This window comes from Oncorhynchus clarkii, chromosome 16 (assembly GCF_045791955.1).
Source record: "Oncorhynchus clarkii lewisi isolate Uvic-CL-2024 chromosome 16, UVic_Ocla_1.0, whole genome shotgun sequence".
NCBI lineage: Eukaryota > Metazoa > Chordata > Actinopteri > Salmoniformes > Salmonidae > Oncorhynchus > Oncorhynchus clarkii.
In genome coordinates this window covers 14,566,812-14,589,850 of record NC_092162.1, presented here as the reverse complement: position 1 = coordinate 14,589,850, position 23,039 = coordinate 14,566,812, and the positions used below count along the sequence as shown (strand labels likewise).

The 23,039-nt window shown below is 41.7% G+C and overlaps 2 protein-coding genes across 7 annotated transcripts in view; one reads left to right on the top strand and one right to left on the bottom strand.

The window, feature by feature from the left end:
* The window catches only part of LOC139368018 (rho GTPase-activating protein 22-like), a 37,574-nt gene extending 33,970 nt beyond the window's left edge, over positions 1 to 3,604 (top strand). For both annotated transcript variants that reach the window (XM_071106505.1, XM_071106506.1), the window contains 4 exons: positions 1 to 74; positions 191 to 312; positions 594 to 1,548; positions 1,831 to 3,604. In XM_071106505.1, the coding sequence (XP_070962606.1) occupies positions 1 to 74; positions 191 to 312; positions 594 to 1,548; positions 1,831 to 2,053 (1,374 nt within the window). In that variant the 3' untranslated portion in view covers positions 2,054 to 3,604. The remainder of the gene's footprint in view (positions 75 to 190; positions 313 to 593; positions 1,549 to 1,830) is intronic.
* Positions 3,605 to 3,715: 111 nt separating this feature from the next.
* On the bottom strand, positions 3,716 to 19,990 carry LOC139368019 (mitogen-activated protein kinase 8). 5 transcript variants are annotated; one of them, XM_071106511.1, is made up of 12 exons: positions 19,736 to 19,990; positions 16,635 to 16,815; positions 15,146 to 15,275; positions 14,723 to 14,781; positions 12,087 to 12,225; positions 11,697 to 11,862; positions 10,176 to 10,247; positions 9,423 to 9,605; positions 8,911 to 9,035; positions 8,241 to 8,304; positions 7,548 to 7,625; positions 3,716 to 6,889 (listed from the first exon to the last, which is right to left on the bottom strand). In XM_071106511.1, the coding sequence occupies exons 2-12, from the start codon at positions 16,754 to 16,756 to the stop codon at positions 6,873 to 6,875; spliced, it is 1,155 nt and encodes a 384-aa protein (XP_070962612.1). In that variant the 5' UTR covers positions 16,757 to 16,815; positions 19,736 to 19,990; the 3' UTR covers positions 3,716 to 6,872. The 5 variants fall into 5 exon arrangements, with proteins under 5 accessions (XP_070962612.1, XP_070962613.1, XP_070962611.1 ...); XM_071106512.1 differs by lacking the exon at positions 10,176 to 10,247 and adding an exon at positions 11,102 to 11,173 and having other exon boundaries at positions 19,736 to 19,962; XM_071106510.1 differs by lacking the exon at positions 10,176 to 10,247 and adding an exon at positions 11,102 to 11,173 and having other exon boundaries at positions 3,716 to 6,884; positions 19,736 to 19,962.
* Positions 19,991 to 23,039: the final 3,049 nt, after the last annotated feature.

Below are 23,039 nucleotides of genomic sequence, written 5' to 3'. Positions count from 1 at the left end.
GGTGTACAGGAGCTGGTCAAGCAAGTGAGCAATCTTCCTCCCGCCAACTACAATCTCCTGAAGTATATATGCATGTACGTCCACAAACTTACAACTCCTTCTTTTGAAGATCTCAAATATGTTTTTTTATCACGGTGCCATTTTCAGATCATTTTAATTCCATCCCACCGTGCCATGCCGTCCTTTGTAGGTTTCTTGACGAGGTCCAGTCTCACGCAAACAAAAACAAGATGAGTGTACAGAACCTGGCCACGGTATTTGGCCCAAATATCCTCCGACCCAAAATGGAGGACCCAGTGGCTATTATGGAAGGTGTGAACTCTCATTCATTTTATATTATACTGATATTAATAGGCACTGTATTAATCATATGAGACATTCCTAATATTTTTTTATACAACTGTCTGGGAGGTATGAGGCAGAGTAGATACAGTACATTAGCCTATGGAAAGCAGAGTACAGAGAAACGTCACTATTGCATGTTATCTATTCATGACTCATCTTGTCTATCTCTAGTTCATAAAACATGTCAAATCTAAAGTAGAGCAGCGTTGTACAGTATAGTTCCTTATTGTTTTTTATTTCCTGTTAAGGGACCTCCCTAGTCCAAAGCCTCATGACCGTACTGATCAGTGAACATAACCGTCTGTACTCGGGGAGGGGGGAGCTGGAGGTCCCTGTTCCCCAGCCAGAGGTAACCCTCCAGGGCCAAAGGCTCCAGCAGCACAGCATCGGTGGCTGGATCTCTGAGGAGGACCTCCAGAACTGCCCCACCAACCCCAACGAGGACCTCGCCTGCAGCAGCGCCTCTTCTTTGGACGCAAAGCTCTGTGCTGCCACCACCCCTCCACCTAGACTTGCTCCTTCAGGGAAGGGGGAGCCAGTGGTCAGCCCCAGCAAGCAGACCAAGAACCTTCCCTCCTGGAAGTACTCCTTCAAGGGCACCTCAACGCCACGGCCCCCTCCTCAGGCCGACGTCACCACCGTGTCCCCCAGTGGCAACTGGTTGATGAACGGGCTGTCCTCTCTGAGGAGCCACAGGCGCACCTCCTCGGGGGAGCGTGTCAGGGACTCCACCGGCTTTTCCCAGAGACTGTCCACCTACGACAACGTCACATCTTCCTCCAGCATGGGCAGTGGCCCTAGTGTAGCCAGCACGCCTTGGTCTACCTCCTCCTGTGACATCTCCGCATCCGACTCAGGCAGCGAGCCCTCAGGGCTTAACTGTGGTAATGGGAAGGGTCTAGAGGAGTGCCAATGGCAGGAGCTAGCCTCACCCCAGGGCCAGGGTCAGAGGGGAGGCCGGGTGGAGGAGAGAGTTGGAGATAGGGTCTCAGAGCAAGAGCAGGACAGTAGTGAAGCCATGGAGCTGTGTGTTAGCAGTGCAGGCTGCAGTGACAACGGGAACACCATAGCCAATATGGTGGTGCCGTCCATCGTGACGCCAGAAGACCTTGATGGAGGCTCCAAAGCACTTACCAGCCTGGTGGAGGGTCTGAAGGATGAGCTGAGGAAACAGAAGGTGGCCTACGAGACCAGGATCAAAAGGTAAGTCTGCAAGGTTATTTATTGTACTATGGGGGTTTATAAGTCCGAATTTTGAAAGAAACTTCTGAGGAACAGTTCATGTGAACATAACAACAAAATATGCACTGTCTGAGTAGATTGATTCCTAGTGTCCCAAAAAATCAAAGGACTAGAGTATTTTCCCCTCTAAAATACTCAATATTGCTATAAATCTGTCAACAATCTTTCTCGGGTTACATGTACTGAGGAGCACCAGCTCTACATTTGTGGAAATCAACATATGTGTGTGTGTGCCCCCTGCAGGCTGGAGGAGTCCAGTGCGGCGCTGTGTGCTCAGATGGAGCGTCTGGAGCAGGAGATGGAGCAGGAGAGAAAAAAGCAGCGGATGCTGGAGATCAAGCTCCGCAACTCAGAGCGAGCCCGTCACGACGCAGAGAACAGGAACCGGCTCCTGGAGAAGGAAATGGAGGACTTCTTCTCCACTCTGGGGGACCTGGCTCTGGGAGCAAGGACTAGTGACATTTAATAGCCCTGGTTATAGTCCTCTATAGTCTCTTCCCACAGCTGAGTGCCATGAGTCTGGCAAGCAAGACTGACAACTGCATGGACTCAGTGAATAATACTGCATGTTGTCCAACGCAGGCAGCTGCGTCTCTCAATGTTTCCTCAGGCCTCAAAGTGTGCCTATGACTACCACGAGTATCTATCTGGATGGAATTCCGTGTCGTTTGGTGACAAAGCCTCGGTCCTTGGTTTACTCTGGTCAACTCTGTCAGTATACTTTTAATGTAAATCAAAGGGTTTCGACTGCTATCATTATGACTATACAATAATCCCTGCTGTGTTAATCATATGCTGCCTACAACAGTACACAATATGCAAATACAACATTACCAAAGCTGGACTCTGCTAAGGACCAGGGTTGAAGCCACCATGTTGGTTTGGGGCACATGAAGCTGATTACTGCCCTCAAAGGAACAATGAAGAAGTGTGCTGGCTGTGCCTTTGCAGACTTTTTGAATTCGATAAAATAAAATGTTGCGTGCTTGTCCAGAGGTGTAGTTAGTCAATTACTGTCAATACTCACATGGTACATGTATTGCTTAACTTAATCACTACTCCAAATTTGTTGAAGAGCCACATGACATCCTCAGAGTCACTTGCAGTAAGATGACAATCGCGGAGGTGCATAAAGATGGCGGCCCCCATGTACTTGCCGCGAATACCTCGTTTGATAAGTTCGCTGTATTGCTCTCCTGTTCTCCAGTGTTGTCGTTAGCACAGTATACATGATCCCAATTCTAGCTCCAAGACGGCGATTTAACAACATAATGTATAATGTTCTGATTTATTGGCGTGTTGAACCATGTCGCAGGCTGTAGTTTAAAAATCCAGTATATAACTTAGTGGTAGAACAATGAAGTCAAACCTGAATTCTGACATCTTTATGCACCGCCATTAATTGAACATTTTGAAAAATGGTGTATACTTTAGTGAATGTAACTGTGTTGTTGATCAAACCAGCCCTGTAAATTGAGCCTAAACTAATTCTTAAAACATTTATATAGATTTTAATGGATAACAATTATATACATTTCCCAGAACATTCTCATGTGAGCGTTGCATGTGGTGAAACTGTTGATAGAATCCCCTTTTTCAGCAAATGATTACTGCTACTGCATAGAAATGTCTTGAGGCTTGAACACGAAACATGATTTGGTTCTTGAAGACCACTATACGCAGTATAATAATGTGCATTCATTAAGGTAATGTGACTATTTTTTGTTTTGTTTTTACATTTTATACAGACCCTTTTCATATGCTGTTCACAAGGTTGTGTTTTGAAAGACGACCGTTATAGACAAGTGTCTAGTGTTCGCCCTGTCGATGATTGCAGTTGAAATGTGTATCTCTTAAAACAAACTTAGGCTGAATGTTTCTTATGTCTTTGATTAAGATTTTAGTTGCTTATTTATTATGAATCTACACACTTGTAATGAATGGCATTATGGCAATCTAAGTAAATAAAGATGACAGGTGTCATTTCGTGACTGATACCTTATGTATGGGTCAGCAAGCTTGTGTTCCGTGCATCTTCTACTTAGTTCAGAGTGTCTTACTCACAATTCCAACACATTATACCACATATTAAGATCAAGCTCAAAAGAAAGACCTACAAATGCATGAGTCAAATTTTGTTTCTTTTATTTGCAGTACATGTTTGTTTTTTAAGTTGGCATCATCAGATCCCAGTGTTTTTATTCCAGTAGTGTACTTTTCATTGGCTGCGGTCAGGATGCAGAGCCAGAAATGTTTAACTAGTTGCATAACAAACCAGCACCATATATATGAGTTTGTTTTTAGGCATTACTTATCTTTAGCATTTTTTCCTTTATCATTATTTGGCCTTATCCCAATCAAAATCTATTGCCCATGTATGATATAACCGCCTCTGGCCATAGATTAAGGACTGGTTTAGGACTAATTACGTAACATCATAGATTAAAAGTCACAAGGAATCATCCTAATTCATAAAAAAAGGAAAACATGGATTGACAGTACCAAACATTTCTCTACCTTCAGAAAAATACAAAGTAACAGGCTAGATCCATCACTTAGTTTACTACTAGCATAATTTGCAGAAGGTATTGCACATGAACTGTAAAAACAAGAGGGAAAAAGAGGGGGGGGAATGACATTTACATAAACAATTCTCTTTACATCTAGATGAAGTACACACCGTACACAACTAGAAGTTTCCTAACATTGACAATATTACACTTTCAAATAAATAAATAGCGGAATCTGTATTCACGTCTTCGATAGCTAATCATGTGGGCAACTAGGAATCCAAGAACTGGTAGAAATTGAGTGTGAGGTAGTTCATCAAAGCCTACTTAAAAATCACAATTACAATTTTGAGAGATAGAAAAGCAATAAGCCACAGAAAGTCAAACAATTCTGAATGTGTCCCTAATAATGCTGGGTTAAGAAACAGAAGAGCACTTAAAATAACAAAAAAAGTCATAATTATGAATTATAAACACAGCTACTATAATAATGGTTACATGTGATTGGCTGTTATTCTGCATACCTTCCCCTTCGACCATTCAACAACACACTACATGGTATTTTACATTCTGAAACTCCATAATTTAGCACAGGCATTCTTCAACGCCACCGCATAACAGCTACACTGCCACAGCCACCATTCAGCGCAAATACATTTGGCTTAATATTGAGGAAATGAGGAAAAACAGTATGATAATTTCCCTCCTAAAATCATCAAGCACATTCTCATTATGCAAAGTAAAGCCGCAAACCATACCATTGTAATTTTTTTAACGTATTTTACTTTGATGAAAGACCTACTTTGATAAAACTGCCCCCTTTTTGAAAAAATGTCAAATGTATGAGCTAAAATAATCAGAAGCATACATCATCCTCTTGACAGAACATTGACCGTAAAGTTGGAGACTTACCAATTCCAAGAAAATGTACAATACATTAACGATAAACGCCTCAAATGTGATTGACTTATTTGTGGAAACTACTGTAGTCATTATCAGGAACCGTTATTGACCTCGACACAACAGGACTACTCATCCTCTTCCGAGATACTCAGGAATGAATGCTTGACAAACTACAGGCACTTTTTCCTTTTAAAAAGCTAAATTAAACATTAAAAAAAACACTAAGGACACCATTATTGCATACAGTTCAGAATCAGTGATTCACTTGGGTTTTGGAGGTGGTTCTGTAGCTATTGTGTGATGTACTAAGCATAGGGTGACATTTATTTAGTGCATGCATACGTACAAGTTCTGCAAAGGGTTCAGCCAATTATCTTCTCTGAGATCCAGCTTATTACTTACGTATTGTACACTCATTTTCCAATTTCAAATGTTCAATATACTGCAAACTGCCTGCACACTTATATTACATGAATAACATGAGCACAGATTAGGAACCTTGTTTCTTTAAATAGTTTGTTTCTGCGCTTTAAGCCTGCAGAATGTCCATCCCTCCAAAGACAACCAAAATCACCACATACACAAGCCCTCTCTTTACGTCCCTGTTCCGGACTCAATCGAAACACATTCTTCATGTACCTTCAACCGTCTCAAGTCATGTATTCTAACTAGTAACATCCTATTTCTCACAAAGCTCTTCGGCATACTGCCACGTTTCTCAGTCCTAGCGTTCAACATAGGTTTACTCTTTCTTTGACAGTGGGGCTGTAGAAAAGAATCACTGGAGAATAACTGACCAGTGCAGAGGAAGCAGTGCCTTCAGCACTGACAAACAAAGAAAATGATCAAACGCTCCTTAGTTTCCTTTCTGGGCCTGTCTGCGCCATTTCCGTCATATACTGTAACACCCATAACATTGGAAAAGAACATTCAGACAAAAATTCAACAACAAAAAATAAATACTAAATGTCTTCTCTTACCAAAAGAGAAATGGTTCAGGAATCTAACAGCATTTTGAGATATTTTAAGACTAAACTAATGAGAAAAGAAAAAAAGAAAGCGGTTTGATAAACTGTTTTGTTTTTTCAAGGAGGTAGTGACTCACGAGGAAAACTGTTTTTTTTGTTTGTTTTTTTACAAATAAATCTAAAGTATATCTCAAAATCCAACCCAATGGATATGCATTAAACAATATTCTATTTGAAAGAGATTAGAATAGACAAAGAAATAGTACTATTCAAAAGGGGAGTACTAAAATCATAAATGTATCATTTAAATGATGGTTAGAATGGCTCACTGCAAACTAAATTTGAAAAAAATATATTCACCATAAAATCTGTACAAACTACAAACTACATTGATATGGCCAGTTGAAACAGCAGTAGCTTAAATAGAAGTAGATGAAACTAAAAACAAAGATACAAAATTAAAGCATGTAAAACTCTTTTACAGACGTTCTCAAACTATCACCATTGGCCAAAACTGCAGCGTAGTGAAATCGTGAAGTTCCTAGGTTAAAAATAAATTGATATTACAGCCTGGACTAAAAAATATTAATAAAATGTAATAAAAATGACTCTGTAGTAGTACTTTAAGGAAAAAATGTCTTGTTTTTTTTTTAAACTGTTTTTTTTTTTTACAAACAAACATCGAAACTGGCCTAAACTCTACACCATTGAAGACAAGCGGAGGGACTGGTGGGACAGGGACCAGGGCAGGGTGATGGTCATCTGCAGCAGCCCAGCTGGTCCGTGTTAGAGGCCGTCTCCAGGCTGCTGTCTGTGTCCGAGGCCAGGGTGGGGTCGGTGGACATGGAGGACACATCGTTGGCGGACGAGGACGACGCAGAAGTGTGCTGCTGGAAGCTGCTGCTCACTGCTGCACCTGTGCTACATGTATGGAGAAACAGATAGGGGGTATCAAGTCAGACTTAAACCACTTCTGGTTAGGCAGAAAGAGGAAAGGTTCTTCATTAAGAACGGGAACAGATATATATATATATATATATCATCGACTGTATTCTATATCATCGACTGTATCCTTATGTAATACATGTATCACTAGCCACTTTAAACTATGCCACTTTGTTTACATACTCATCTCATTTGTACATACTGTACTCGATACCATCTACTGTATCTTGCCTATGCTGCTCTGTACCATCACTCATTCATATATCCTTATGTACATATTCTTTATCCCCTTACACTGTGTACAAGACAGTAGTTTTGGAATTGTTAGTTAGATTACTTGTTATTACTGCATTGTCGGAACTAGAAGCACAAGCATTTCGCTACACTCGCATTAACATCTGCTAACCATGTGTATGTGACAAATAAAATTTGATTTGATTTGATTTGAGAAGCCAACTACGGGCAGAGAGACCGTGCCAGTCTCAATTTGTTGCTCCCACACACAGTACTCTAGAGCCAGGAGATTTCTCTGACCATAAGACCTGACCAGGAACAACTCTGGGCCCTAGTTATAGAGTATAACTATCAGAGTTTGAGTGCTAGGTTGCCCTTGGAGAAGACCCTCTAAACTAACCTAAAGACGCTGGCTGTCCCCGGATCACTCCATTCTTCGTTCTCTCCTCCCAGTCCTGGACCTCCATGTATATCAAATCTGCAATGAATCACAATATTTAGTAAAAAGAGTGACTACAGTTGAACTTCTGGTAACTACACCAAAACAGATTCCTGGAATTAGGAGGGAACAAGCAGGCTATTTAGGTATCTTCCAACTGGAATTTCTGGAAAACCTGTGAATCTCAAGAATTTTGCAACCCTAAACATGAGACATAAACCTAAGAAGAACATGACAGACAGGAACATTGCTAGCATGATATAACACGGGAGTCCACACTTGAGAATAGAGCCAATAAACAGGGCTCTGCTAGACTCGGGTGTGAATGCCCTGTCGTCATTATCACGCTCCCAGAGGAAGCAGGGTTAGATCACCAGACCAGGTTTAGATTAGACAGATAGGGAGGGGTAGGATGCACCATAAACACATCTCACTTTAGACAGGCATTTTTTTTTAGGACAGACAGACAAAGGGCAAAACCTGCATAAAACTCAAATATTAAGATTGAATGTCCCACAAGAACATCTTGAGATGTAGATTCTTAGTAGAATAATGTGCAATTGTAATGTAACATAGTGGAAAATTTAAACATGCTCAAAGTGTATGAATCAAAGATTGGGTAAGGAAAATGGCTTCTCTCGCTCTCTACTGTACCTTTCCACTCCTCCACCGTGTGCTCCCTCTCATCCAGCTGCTTGTCTGTGATCAGTGGTGGGGGCTGCAAGAGGAACAGGACAGGGCACAGTGTACTTTAAGTGGGGTGACATGGGGACTGTTGGCCTTCTTTTCACTTGGCTGAGTCACAATCAAATTTGATACATTTGCGCAAGGCGCTGCACTGCAGCCAAATCTACACGTCTCAAGGCCGATTTTGTCAGTTGTGAGGAATGCTTGCATGCGAGTGACTGAGTGGAGTGCAACATCTCATTCTCCACCCCCGCACTTTACGGTTGCCGGGGTCTGATTGGTTGACAGAGGGAAAACGGCAAGTGCACTCTCGGTGATGACGACCTGGCTGTCAATGGATGTCAAATCCAGAGCCCCTGCTTAAACAGTCAGGGACTTTTATGATCTGATCCGGCCTAAGCTTTTCCCAGGCAGGCAAACTCACAGGGCTTTCATCATTTTGCGTGTGGCTGTTTTGACGTTCCCTCTTATTGTGAATCACCACTCAATGTGTATTTCGAGGCATATGCACGCATAAAAAATAAAAACACACACACACAGTAGATCTGAAGAGTCATGTTATTATCTAACGTAAGAGTAGGTCATTAACACAAGAACCAACCCTCCACGCCCACATAATGGGCCAGTAAGTGCTTACCGCCTCCACTTCAGTTGGATCATACCACACGTTGATGTAGGGGTGCTGGAGAGCCTCGCTCACAGAGATCCGTTTGGATGCATCTATTACCAGCATCTTCGATAATAGGTCTCTGGCTTGACTTGCTGCAAGACAATTGAGACAAATAGAGAAATTAATGGCGTGAGCAAATTCCCCTTTCATTCCCTCGGCTGACATTCACTGTGCTTATAAATTAGTGTAGTGGGCCAGAATAGAGTCCCTTAGTCAAACATGATCCGAATCAAAGCAGAGTAAGGCTTCAAACCACTACATAAAATACTATTCATGATCAGACTACTTTCTGTGGAATTTCCAATTTCAGAGACAGTGTTAGGCACATAATATACTTATATTCAGCAAACTGACTACTATATATGGGATATTCTAGTCATACAGACATGTATGAGACATTTTGCATCTCACAATGACACACCATACTGCAGTTTCCATGCTTGGGGTGTCCCCCAGGGGCGTGTGCTCTCCCCGCTTACCTTTCAGTTTGTTGTGCTCTGAGTCGGCTGGGAAGAGGACGTCGGGGAAGAGCTTCTCGAAGGTATAGCCGGCATAGCGGGGTCTGTTTTCCACGTAAGTCCTCACTGACTGGTTGAGCTTCATCAGGAACTCCTGACTTGGAGTCCCCAGCTGCTCAATCACCTTGTTCCACTGATCAATATCTGACGTTCCAACATGTAAGAAAAATGCTGCAAAGGGCTTTTCAGAGGCGGAATATTGGTTTTGTGCTTGTAGTTGGGATAAAGGAGGAGGATTACAGACACTGGACACAGAGGCAAATTTCTTTCACTGTTGACTTTGTAGAACAACTGTGATTGAGGAACCAAGGGAAAGCTGTTCGATCGCCTCTTCTCCAGTGAGACGGACACAAAGAAGACTGAAAACAGTCTCGGCGTGGGACTGTGTAATGGAGGTGAAGTGATCAGAACACTTTTCCCTTGAGTTGAAATGGCCGCCGACAGGTACAAACCCTTTCACATATACCCAGTGGAAAGTAATTTGGATGGAGTGAAATGTCGCTGGTTTCAAATCCCTAAGCAGACTAGGTGAAAAATCTGTCGATGTGCTCTTGAGCAAGGGACTTAACCCTAATCGATCCTGTAACTCGCTCTGGTTAAGAGCATCTGCTAAATGACTAACATGTAAATGCAGTACGATACGCTGACCACCAAACACACACACAAATATTCACACACACAATGGAGGGACGACGAGGGTCCAGGGAAGGATACGATCTGTGCCTGGGAACAACACACTACCTCGGACCATTTCTGCCATGATGCAGCCAATAGACCAGACATCAACTGAAAAATGGAATGACAACCAAATTAGCATGCAGAACTCAAAGCAATCCAAAAAAATCATAAAACAAGGAAGTAATTACGATGCAGACAAGGTGATGTGTGTGAATACAAACAAAGAAAATGAAGGCATGCCAACTCTCATGTCAAACCTCTGTCAGTGTCCGACTAGGCAGTGCATCATGATAAGGTGAGGGTTTTTTGCTTCACTATCTGGCATACTATTAAACAAAGTGGAAGTGGGCCAAAGAACTGCCTACATTGGCTTTCTTTTTTTACATTGGCCACATAGCATTGGCTTTCGGCTAGCAAGACACTGACACTTGAGGCCTGCAGAAAGAAACTGTATTATGACAGCAGAAATACATAAAACCCCCAAGATTTTTTACTAATCAGTTTAATAGACAAAGGCCAATTTTTGATCATTGATAAAAGATCGACCAGTCAATCATTGATATTAGATATTCTGTTAGGACAGGGTCCATTTCTTATTCTCTGCCAAAATGGCTGCTTATCTTTGAAGAAGAACATCAAACAATATGATTTAAAAAGGGTATGTTTTGCAATTGTGTTGGTAAAAAATGAAAGCGCAAAACACTGTCGAATTCTATTTCAGGAGCTTGTTGCATAAGTCGGAAGTGCATCAAGCTACAGCACTGGGTGCTTTGGGGGGTAGAGGGAAGGTGTAGGGGGGTGGGGGGGGGGGGGGGTGGAGGTGTCAGGCATATCAGAAGAGAAATTGAATTTTGACAGTTGTTCTTTGACATGATCTCCACAATCCATTGTAACAAGCCTTCAAAAATAAACTCTTGACATTTTTTTCAAATGCAGAACTGAACTGCTTCAAGCAAGGATACAATCCCTTCCTGGAAAAAGGATTTTGTGGCGAACCATTTCTGCCATAATGCAGCCCACAGCCCATATATCCACTAAATATGTGTAGCATAGAAAGAAGGAGAAGAAGAAAGGCAAAGCAACAAGTCAGCAGGAAAGTTTGGGTCGTTTTTAGACACTGCAGGGATGCCCATATTTTCAGGCAGTTTTTTCCCTCGTATTTAATCTTTGAATTTTATCGCAGCGAGTCCAATGATTCAGAGATATCAAGCCCCATCACATCTGCACATTCTTGCAGTAAACGTTCATTGCTAAAGGCAAGCCAAACTAGGGACTGGATCACACTGACATCTAGTCCAGCTGCGCCCTCTCTGGCCAGCCTCCTAGAAAACACAAGCACTACACCTGCTGTGCACTGGCTCTCTATGCAGCAGGAAAGGAACCCACAACGCATAGCCAGGCGTGCCACCTACCCCTCTGACTGCGACACTGACACGGGAGGGGGGGTGTGGCTGTGAAGGTGGGTTTGTCTCAGGACCTTGTGGGCGGGTCATGCGACAAACAGCGTTCTGCAGCACACACAGCTCCAATTGGCCGATCCCTGGGTCGCTCACTCACCGTTGGCCTGGTAACCCATGCCCAATATGACTTCAGGGGCGCGATAGTAGCGGGTCACCACGTACGGGGTCATCAGGAGTCCCGTGGCTGCTGTCCTGGCCAATCCAAAGTCCAGGATCTTCAGCGTGCAGTCAGACTTTACCACAATGTTGCTGGGTTTCAGATCCTGAGGTTGGGGGACAGGAGGGGGATACGCTTTTGAGATGGATAACTCTCTACCGATGCTTAAGTTCCATTCACACCACACCAGGCCAATGAAATTAATTCTTATTTATTTTATTCTCCAAAGGTGAATGCATTGTAAGAGAAGGGACAACTTTAGGAATACACAGGAGGACTGGGTCATATTAAGGTTGCTTGGCCAGGCAAGGTGTGGTGGTGTGTGCCCACCCTGTGTATGATGCCCGCGGCGTGAAGGTGCTTGATGCCACACAGCATCTGGTAGAGCAGATAGGACAGCCGCTCGTGGTCCAGCTCCATCTGAATCACCTGGCACAGGTTGGCATCCATCAGCTCCATCACAATATACCTGGGGACGGATACAGAGGAGAAGGGAGGGTGGATGACATTACACAGAAAGGTGTGCAGTGCACACGTATACACTCACAAACGTATGCATACACAGGCAGACGCACACAGATACAACCACACACATGAAAGAATATGAGCAGAGTGCACACATTTCGTGCTCTCACTCACACACCAGGGCTTCAGACTGTGACCATTAGACTAGTTGAGTATCTGGAGCATCAGCATTTGTGGGTTCGATTACAGGCTCAAAATGGCCAGAAACAATCACCTTTATTCTGAAACTCGTCAGTCTATTCTTGTTCTGAGAAATGAAAGCTATTCCATGCGAGAAATTGCAAAGAAACTGTAGATCTCATACAACGCTGTGTACTACTCCCTTCACAGAACAGCTAACCAGAATAGAAAGAGGAGTGGGAGGCCCCGGTGCATAACTGAGCAAGAGGACAAATACATTAGAGTGTCTAGTTTGAGAAACAGACGCCTCACAAGTCCTCAACTGGCAGCTTCATTAAATAGTACCCGCAAAACACTGGTCTCAACCTCAAAAGTGAAGAGGTGACTCGGGGATGCTGGCCTTTTTCTTTGCATGGTTGCAAAGAAAAAGCCATATCTCAGACTGGCCAATAAAATTAAAGATTAAGATGGGCAAAAGAACACAGACACTGGACAGACAAATCTAAGTTTGAGGTGTTCAGATCTCAAAGAAGAACATTCGTAAGATGCATAAAAATGAAAAGATGCTGGAAGAGATGCCATCTGTCAAGCATGGTGGAGGCAATGTGATGGTCTGGGGGTGCTTTGGTTGTGGTAAAGTGGGAGATTTGTACAGGGTAAAAGAGATCTTGAAGAAGGAAGGCTATCACTCCATTTTGCAACGCCATACCCTGTGGACGGCGCTTAATTGGAGCCAATTTCCTCCAACAACAGGACCATTTTTTAATTTTAATTTTACCTTTATTTAACTAGGCAAGTCAGTTAAGAACAAATTCTTATTTTCAATGACGGCCTGTTCAGGGGCAGAACGACAGATTTGTACCTTGTCAGCTCGGGGATTTGAACATGAAACCTTTCGGTTACTAGTCCAACGCTCTAACCACTAGGCTACCCTGCCGCCCCAAAGTACAGCTCCAAACTATGCAATAACTATTTAGGGAAGAAGCAGTGAGCTGGTATTCTGTCTATAATGGAGTGGCCAGCACAGTCACTGGGTCTCAACCCTATTGAGCTGTTGTGGGAGCAGCCTGACCGTAGGGTACGTAAGAAGTGCCCATCAAGCCAATCCAACTTGTGGGAGGTGCTTCAGGAAGCACGGGGTGAAATCTCTACAGATTACCACAACTAATTGGCAACTAGACTGCCAAAGGTCTGCAAGGCTGTAATTGTCAGAGGATTCTTTGACGAAAGCAAAGTTTGAAGGATACAATTATTATTTAAATTAAAAATCAATATTTATAACCTTGTCAACGTCTTGACTATATTTCCTATTCATTTTGCAACCCATTTCATGTATGTTTTCATGGAAAACAAGGAAATGTCTAATTTCTGACCCTAAACTTCTAAACGGTAGTGTGTATATATATAAATAATGCGCTCTTAAAAAACTAACAATCAAATAACAGCTAGACAGTCAGGGAGAATCTAAAATTTTAAAAAATGTTCACGGTCATTCAGGCCACACGTCCATTGATTTTGTTATAATGTTTGAGCAGAGGAACACAGCATTAGCCATGGCAAAATACATAGAATTGCAGGAAATTATCTTAAAACTGCTAGTGTTTCTCAGCTTGATGCCAAACTGTGTAGATTAAAAACTGCAAGTTACCTTTCAAGTTACCTTTCAAGTTGCAAGTTACACTTCCTCTTCCAATAAACTGTGGGGAGGTCAAAATAATAACTGTCGACCAAATCTATTCATTTTAAAATGTTGATTACTTGTACTTGCCATTATCATTCACCCAATGATAAGACAAGATGTGATTCCTTTTTTTTTTTGCTAAGATATGATGGTGGTCCCTCGGTCACTGGTTTGCCTTGGCAAGAATAGTTTGAAAAACCCTGGTCTATTACACTACTTAATAAAGCATCGTAAATGACTTCATAAATGACTCAAATGTATTCTATTGTGTGATGCTGCAGGATACATACACACACACAGGAGTGGGCTGCTCCTCCGTCATAGTGAAACAGGCTGTTTACCCCCCAGCCATGATGTTCATTTTTCTTTTTAGATCCAAATCAGAAAGACAGAGATTCTCAAAGTACCTCCCTCCGCTCTGAGAATGAATCACATTTCCTCCCATGCACTACAATGTACTAACCCTTCAGTTATCCCACAATAGACCCTGGTCCCCACTACACTGTACAAAAAAAAACACACATCCAAAATATACTTTTGGCCATTTCAGCACTACAGTCTACCAGGGAACAGAGATTATACAGTATTGCAATTTATCCTTATTGATTTTATAAGCAAAGGCGACAATGACGTTACTTACACATCTTGAAATTCTTCCAGCGTCTTCTGTGGCGTGAATACATTTAATAGGCCAATGATCTGTGGAGATATAAGATGCATCAGTGCATCATAGTTCTGTGAGCAGCGTATGTAGGAACATTGCATTTCATGCTGACAATATGCTGCCTAAGGGCGCGCTAAAACTACAGAAGGGTTCTTCCGAAAATGAATAACACCACATCAAATAGACAATGACATTTTAGAAAAATGGAAACATCAAGAATTCATATAAGAGCTACAAGAGGATCGCAACATTCGAGAATGATCTGTGATGATCTTACATTTTGGTTCAATTGTACAAGAGAAACAACTTTCTATTCAATAATTTGGGACAACTCCCTTTTCTACTTGCTGTTCCCCTTTTTCTATCAGACACACAGATTCAGAGAGGTAAATGGCTTACGTTCTTATGGTTGACACATTTCATGAGCACCAGTTCTCTGTAAGCTCTTTTGGCATGGGTCTGGTTCTGGAAAGGCCGGCTGAGTTTTTTAATTGCCACATTTCGTTCAAGGTTGTGGTCATACGCTGAGCTGGAAACACAGAAATACAAATGTACGTCCATACTTTATGATGCATCTGAAGAAGGCTAGCATTAAATATATATATTTTTTAATGAAAGATGAGTTTTGTTCCTTATTTCCCACATCCTAGATCAATATCAGAGTCCTAATACTGGACCAATGACAAACATATAGCATATAAACAAACTTAAAGCAGCTAATAACATATCATATTGACTTCCAATGCCATTTCAACCTAAAACAGCTAATAAAGTATCATATTGACTTCCAATGCCATTTCAACCTACAGCAGTTAATCAGTTAATAACGTATCATATTGACTTCCAATGCCATTTCAACCTACAACAGCTAATAACGTATCATATTGACTTCCAATGCCATTTCAACCTACAACAGCTAATAACGTATCATATTGACTTCCAATGCCATTTCAACCTACAGCAGTTAATCAGTTAATAACGTATCATATTGACTTCCAATGCCATTTCAACCTACAGCAGTTAATCAGTTAATAACGTATCATATTGACTTCCAATGCCATTTCAACCTACACCAGCTAACAACGTATCATATTGACTTCCAATGCCATTTCAACCTACAGCAGCTAATAACGTATCATATTGACTTCCAATGCCATTTCAACCTACAGCAGCTAATAACGTATCATATTGACTTCCAATGCCATTTCAACCTACACCAGCTAATAACGTATCATATTGACTTCCAATGCCATTTCAACCTACAGCAGCTAATAACGTATCATATTGACTTCCAATGCCATTTCAACCTACACCAGCTAACAACGTATCATATTGACTTCCAATGCCATTTCAACCTACAGCAGCTAATAATGTATCATATTGACTTCCAATGCCATTTCAACCTACAGCAGCTAATAATGTATCATATTGACTTCCAATGCCATTTCAACCTACACCAGCTAATAACGTATCATATTGACTTCCAATGCCATTTCAACCTACAGCAGCTAATAATGTATCATATTGACTTCCAATGCCATTTCAACCTACAGCAGCTAAATGTATCATATTGACTTCCAATGCCATTTCAACCTACAGCAGCTAATAACGTATCATATTGACTTCCAATGCCATTTCAACCTACAGCAGCTAATAACGTATCATATTGACCTCCAATACCATTTCAACCTACAGCAGCTAATAATGTATCATATTGACTTCCAATACCATTTCAAATAGCTGACAAATTGTGATATTTCATAGTATGATTCAGACGAGATGTTATTTCCCAGAGTAACACACACAGTTCTAACATAGCCACTGGAAAATGAGCATTGGGCTACAGGGCATCTATTTTCCTTTCCAATTCACAGCTCCATCTACTCACCAGACAATCCCTTGTGCTCCGGAGCCTATGGGTCTTAAATTCTGGTAGCGCTTCAAAACCGTAAAAGTGGAATCCCCGACATCTAAACTGTAATACTCCTTTTCACGCTTATTCCGATTCATGATGAAATCTGGACAAAGTGTGTGTTTTGGGCATCCAAGTGGGACTTCTGTCTCAAGACCTAAGACAGAGGGAGAAGAAACAGAAAGATAAAAAAGCAATTAGCATATTATCAGCTTATTACCTGGACCTTCCAAGCCATAGCTGTCAATCTATGGGAGTACGATTGACAGAGGCTGCATTGTGTGTCAAAATGCATGAGGGGAAATGATTCAGTATATGAGAGAAATCAAGTCCTCCCTGAATAGCGATGACATTTGGGTCATCTAGGCTAGTTACACATACAGTTAATATTAAAAGGTTTAAATGCATTACAACACATTATAGTTCTGGGTTTATAGGATTAGCTGGTATTTTATATCCCATCATAAATCAATATACTGTACAAATTCATTCCAGGATTTGGATCACAGCTTTCAAAAATGTAAAACCAGAGCACTGCAGAGCAAAACATCAGCCCAGCAAACTGTCTGGTACCACCAATCAATTGTGGTCTAAACAGGGACCAATGTTTCATCCACAATTGTGTTAGCCTAAGCTGGCTAAACCTTCAGCTCAAAAAAATCCATTGCATACATCCTGCTTCTACAGCTTTAAAAACATCTCCAATATCAGAAAGCAGAGAGGCATTTCCTGGGGTTTGTGGCAGTGCTTTGCTAGCATTTGAAATAGGGCTGTGTAGATACCAGTGTCGCAATACGTTTCCATGGCAAAAATTTAAACAAAGCAGACCACACTCTGGTCCTTTAGAAACCCTCTGTATGTAAAATACTGTGTGGAAAGGCAGGGAAAATAAATACATGTGACTCTGGATGACACTAAAAGTATGTTCATTTCTAACATTAGGGCTGTTTTGCTAAAGAAGTTAAATCCACTTCGTGTTTTGTTTCCTTGCCACAATAGTAACGAGTCGTCCGGGCTCGATTTTAACATAGAAAATGCAAAACAAACACAATGTCTTTAGATGATTGTTCGGGCGAGATATTGGCCAGCGCTAGAAAAGTTCATCACTAGCTTATAGAGAAATCCCACAGCTATCCCAACAAGAGGGACTAGTACCACTGTCCGAAGTCCATTTGAGCATGCAGAAATGTATATTTAAGACTCATTGTTCAGGCAAATGGAAGGAAGTATTGAGGCAGAGAGAGACAAGAAGAGCGGGAGGGAGCGCTGGATTTGATAAGGAGCTAGAAGAAGAAATCATTAGCCAAATCTAGAACATTTGTGCTGAGGACATTTTCACTGGCTGATGGCTGCACGGTCAACAGACCATGACTTGACCTCCATACTCCTATACAGCCACCCCCTTCCCCTTTTCCACATGAAGGGGCGTTCAGCAGGGTTTTTTCATCCCGGTTGAAAGGCATGTCAACGGCCTGAAGCCCTGCTATGAGATGGAGGGACTAAAACAGGGTTTGGAGAAGCCTGAACAGAATGCTTTCCCAAATTCAAAATGAAATGGTTTCTATGCAGTCGCTCCATCCAATTGTGTGCTCTGGAGCAGAATGAATGGCGGTGTGGACAACAGGATGACCATAGCAATACAGTCGGATTAAATTGAATGATATGCGTGTAATTTTATTAAAACAACATGAATGACACCATTTTTTTCCCGCCACATTATCACTGGAATGTGAGCATTTTTATGACATGTCAGTTGGTCTTTAGATGTGAAACTTAGATGAGTGCTGCTTCAAATCACAGAGAATCTGAGAGAATATGCGATCAGAGGGAGGCAGAGAACCATAGCGATGAAGCATGTCGTCACGCTACATCATCTGATGCTGTTTCAAGGTCTCTCACTAATCACACGTTCACGGTGTGGGGCATTTCAGTAAAATGTGGGGCATTTCAGTAAAATGGGGGCAATTTCATTTCAAGGAATAAATTAAATGCATAACTGGAAGAAAGCTGAACATGAAAATGAGTTGTTCAGCTTTCAAACCAGCTGTCAAACCATTCAGGGCCATCCATGACTCTCTTTCATACAGCAATGCCCAGCTGGGGTCTACATCTAACCTAAATTAATATGACTTCTCACATTATCTATGTGTTTTTCTGGGATTCACCAGCCTACTTTTCCAGCTAATGAAGACACTGAAGCCTATCACCACTGAGAGCAGACATCAGCATTAGAAGCAATGTGCCAAAAGCCTCTGGCTTCATCTGTTATGGAGGTCATTCTTCTATATGACACCTGGAATGGTTAATGAAGGTGTCCAAAAATCATTTAAAAACAACATGCGACACTAAACATCACCGAAATTGTATTAATCTTTACTTGAATAGATAGTCAAATTAGGATATGATTTAACCATATTTACATGATAAATAGCGTTCTTATTATAATAGATGGTTGTCGATGGGACCATAATATCGTCTATTCATTATTCTGCTATTCTTAGGTATATTGGATGAAATGTAGACAAATTGCAGCTATACACCTCTCACTTGTTTAATAGAAATCGACTTGACGCACTAGCAGCAGGCAATAAGTTAACTTGCACTCACAAGTTTATACTAGTCCATTGGTGGTAGGCTAATTGTCAAAAGCCCATTTATGACCGAATGGTGGGCTTGTGTTTCTTATTCATTTTAGAAATGATGGTGATGTTACAAATCAAAATATAGCATGGCAAATGTAACCACGCCGTTGATGTTGTCAGTAGCCTATATGCCGCGAAGATACTTAACGTTAGTTCGTTGTTACAATGTAGCACTAGCTGTTAGCAGGTAGTTAAAGTCTTAAAATGTAACGTTAGCGCATTTTGTAGCCTGTCGTGCGCGTTTGAGAATATCCTAATAGCCATCTTTTTTTCTGCGGTGCATGTCTTTAAAAGCCAAAACTTGACAATATGGTCCAACTAGCTAATTGCAGTTATTTCATGTATTTTCTGTGTTCTTTGCAACCCATCAGTGCTAATACCCTCCCCCCACTGCTAACAATAACATGTATTATAATGGTTTAATATCGAACTCACCCTACTCCAAAAGAACGCGTTAGAAATTCCAAAACTGTCAAACCGCGGTTTCTGGTCTTCCGTTGAAATATACAGCAGAATGTTTGAAGATATTATATTATTTTTTTGCTTAGTAGGACAACCTCTGAATCCACTGCGTTTCCTTCCACTGGCAGGCCTGGGTCTGCAAAATACATGTGTACTACGTAGCCTAATCTTTGAGTCCGTGACACAGAGGCAGTTTCTGCCATTTCATACCGATGTCGTCGAAACCTTGCGATGTTTGCCGGAAGTTACCGATGAGAACTAGGTGACATTCAAGAGCAAATCGTCCTGCGGTGTTGTATAGCCTGCGGTAGCCTACCTCTCACGGTATTAGTTTATGTACACTATGCAGGACAAATTAGAGGCATTTCACCTCTGTGATCTCGCCATAATAAGCAATTACGCTCGTGCATAGAGCGAGAGAGAACCTACAGCAGCACCTAGATCTTCTGCACAGATTCTGACAGACCTGGGCCTTGACAGTAAATCTCAGTAGAGCAGTGGTTCCCAAACTTTTTATAGTCCAGTACCCCTTCAAACATTCAACCTCCAGCTGCGTACCCCCTCTAGCACCAGGGTCAGTGCACTCTCTAATGTTGTTTTTTTGCCATCATTGTAAACCTGCCACACACACACTATATGATACATTTATTAAACATAAGAATGAGTGTGAGTTTTTGTCACAACCCGGCCAGTGAGAAGCCAGTGGGAAGCCAGTGGGAAGCGGGCTGCAACAGAGCCTGGACTCTGAACCCAGAATCTCTAGTGACACAGCTGGCAGGATATTCTGAGCGCAGCCCTACCCAGAAATCTGGCAGTGGCTTCTGATTAAATTCAATTTTCACAGAACCACTTGTTGCAATTTCGATGAGGCTCTCTTGTTCAGATATCGGTAAGTGGACTGGAAGCAGGGCATGAAAGGGATAACAAATCCAGTTGTTTGTGTCGTCTATTTCAGGAAAGTACTGGCGTAATTGTGGACCCAGCTCACTCAAGTGCTTCGCTATAATCACATTTTACATTGTCCGTAAGCTTGAATTAATTTGTCTTCCTGAATTGACCCCCCATAAATATAATGGACATATATCAGGAGCTGTGCCAGGCCCGCCAAGTCTGTTGACTCATCCAGCTGTAACGCATAGAATTCACTGGCTTGTATGCGAAACAGTAATTGTTTCAAAACATCTCCTGCCATTTCACTGATGAGTCATAAAACAGTGTTGTTTGAAGGCATTGTCTGTATAGTTTTTGTTGGCCTTTTCCCCCAGCATTGTCCCAGCCATATCTGCGGTAGCCGGAAGAATCAAGTCCTCCACAATAGTATGTGGCTTGCCTGTTCTAGTCACTTGGTAGCTCACCATATAAAATGCTTCTAGCCCTTTCTTATTAATGATATCTGTTGCTTTTATAAAGTTGCAGTCAGAAGTTTACATACACCTTAGCCAAATACATTTAAACTCAGTTTTTCACAATTCCTGACATTTAATCCTAGTAAAAAATCCCTGTTTTAGGTCAGTTAGGATCACCATTTTATTTTAAGAATGTGAAATGCCAGAATAATAGTAGAGAGAATTCATCACATTCCCAGTGGGTCAGAAGTTTACATACACTCAATTGGTATTTGGTTGGCATTGCCTTTAAATTGATTAACTTCCACAAGCTTCCCACAATAAGTTGGGTGAATGTTGTCCCATTCCTCCTGACAGAGCTGCTGTAACTGAGTCAGGTTTGTAGGCCTTCTTGCTCACACACGCTTTTTCTGTTCTGCCCACACATTTTCTATAGGATGAGGTCAGGGCTTTGTGATGGCCACTCCAATACCTTGACTTTGTTGTCCCTAAACCATTTTGCCACAACTTTGTAAGTATGCTTGGAGTCATTGTCCATTTGGAAGACCCATTTGTGACCAAGCTTCAACTTCCTTACTGATGTCTTAAGATGCTGCTTCAATATATCCAAATGATTTTCCTTCCTCATGATGCCACTTATTTTGTGAAGTGCACCAGTCCCTCCTGCAGCAAAGCACCCCCACAACATGATGCTGCCACCCCCGTGTTTCACGATTGGGATGGTGTACTTCGGCTTGCAAGCCTCCCCCTTTTTCCTCTATAACGATGGTTATTATGGCCAACCGGTCTATTTTGTTTCATTTCTCCAGAAATTATGATCTTTGTCCCCATGTGCAGTTGCAAACCGTAGTCTATTTTTTTATGGCAGTTTAGGAGCAGTGGCTTCTTCCTTGCAGAGCAGCCTTTCAGGTTATGTCGATATAGGACTCGTTTTACTGTGGATATAGATACTTTTGTACCTGTTTCCTCCAGCATCTTCACAAGGTCCTTTGCTGTTGTTCTGGGATTGATTTGCACTTTTCGATTCAAAGTACGGTCATCTCTAGGAGACAGAACGCTTCTCCTTCCTGAGCGGTATGACGTCTGCTTGGTCCCATGGTGTTTATACTTGCAGATGAACGTGGTACCTTCAGGCGTTTGGAAAATGCTCCCAAGGATGAACCAGACTTATGGAGGTCTACAATTTTTTTCTGAGGTCTTGGCTGAGTTCTTTACATTTTCCCATTATGTTAAGCAAAGAGGCACTGAGTTTGAAGGTAGGCCTTGAAATACATCCACAGGTACACCTCCAATTGACTCAAGTGATGTTAATCAGAAGCTTCTAAAGCCATGACATAATTTTCTGGATTTTTCCAAGCTATTTAAAGGCACAGTCAACTTAGTGTATGTAAACTTCTGACCCATTGGAATTGTGATACAGTGAATTTTAAGTGAAATAATCTGTCTGTAAACAATTGTTGGAAAAATTACTTGTGTCATGCACAAAGTAGATGTCCTAACCGACTTGCCAAAACTATAGTTTGCTAGCAAGAAATTTGTGGAATGGTTGAAAAACGAGTTTTAATGACTCCAACCTAGGTGTATGTAAACTTCCGACTTCAACTGTACATGTCTTACTACTCAAAAGTCATCTTTGTAACTAAAAGTACTTGAATCAGTAATAGAACCCATTGCCCTTTTTGGTTGTGAGGTCTGGGATCCGCTCACCAACCAAGAATTCACAAAATGGGACAAACACCAAATTGAGACTCTGCATGCAGAATTCTGCAAAAACCTCCTCTGTGTACATCGTAAAACATAAAATAATGCAAGCAGAGCAGAATAAGGCCGATACCCACTAATTACCAGAAAAGAGATGTTAAATTCTACAACCACCTAAAAGCAACCTGGTCTTGGGGCTATGTTCACAAACACAAACAGAGCCCCAGGAA

Excerpts from the sequence above, each read along its gene's own strand:
- LOC139368019 (XM_071106507.1), bottom strand. The coding sequence starts at position 16,756 with ATGAATCGGAATAAGCGTGAAAAGGAGTATTACAGTTTAGATGTCGGG. Across the intron at positions 11,863-12,086 it reads CCGCGGGCATCATACACAGG|GATCTGAAACCCAGCAACAT; the intron begins GTGGGCACACAC and ends CCCCAACCTCAG. Across the intron at positions 10,248-11,696 it reads CATGGGTTACCAGGCCAACG|TTGATGTCTGGTCTATTGGC; the intron begins GTGAGTGAGCGA and ends TCCATTTTTCAG.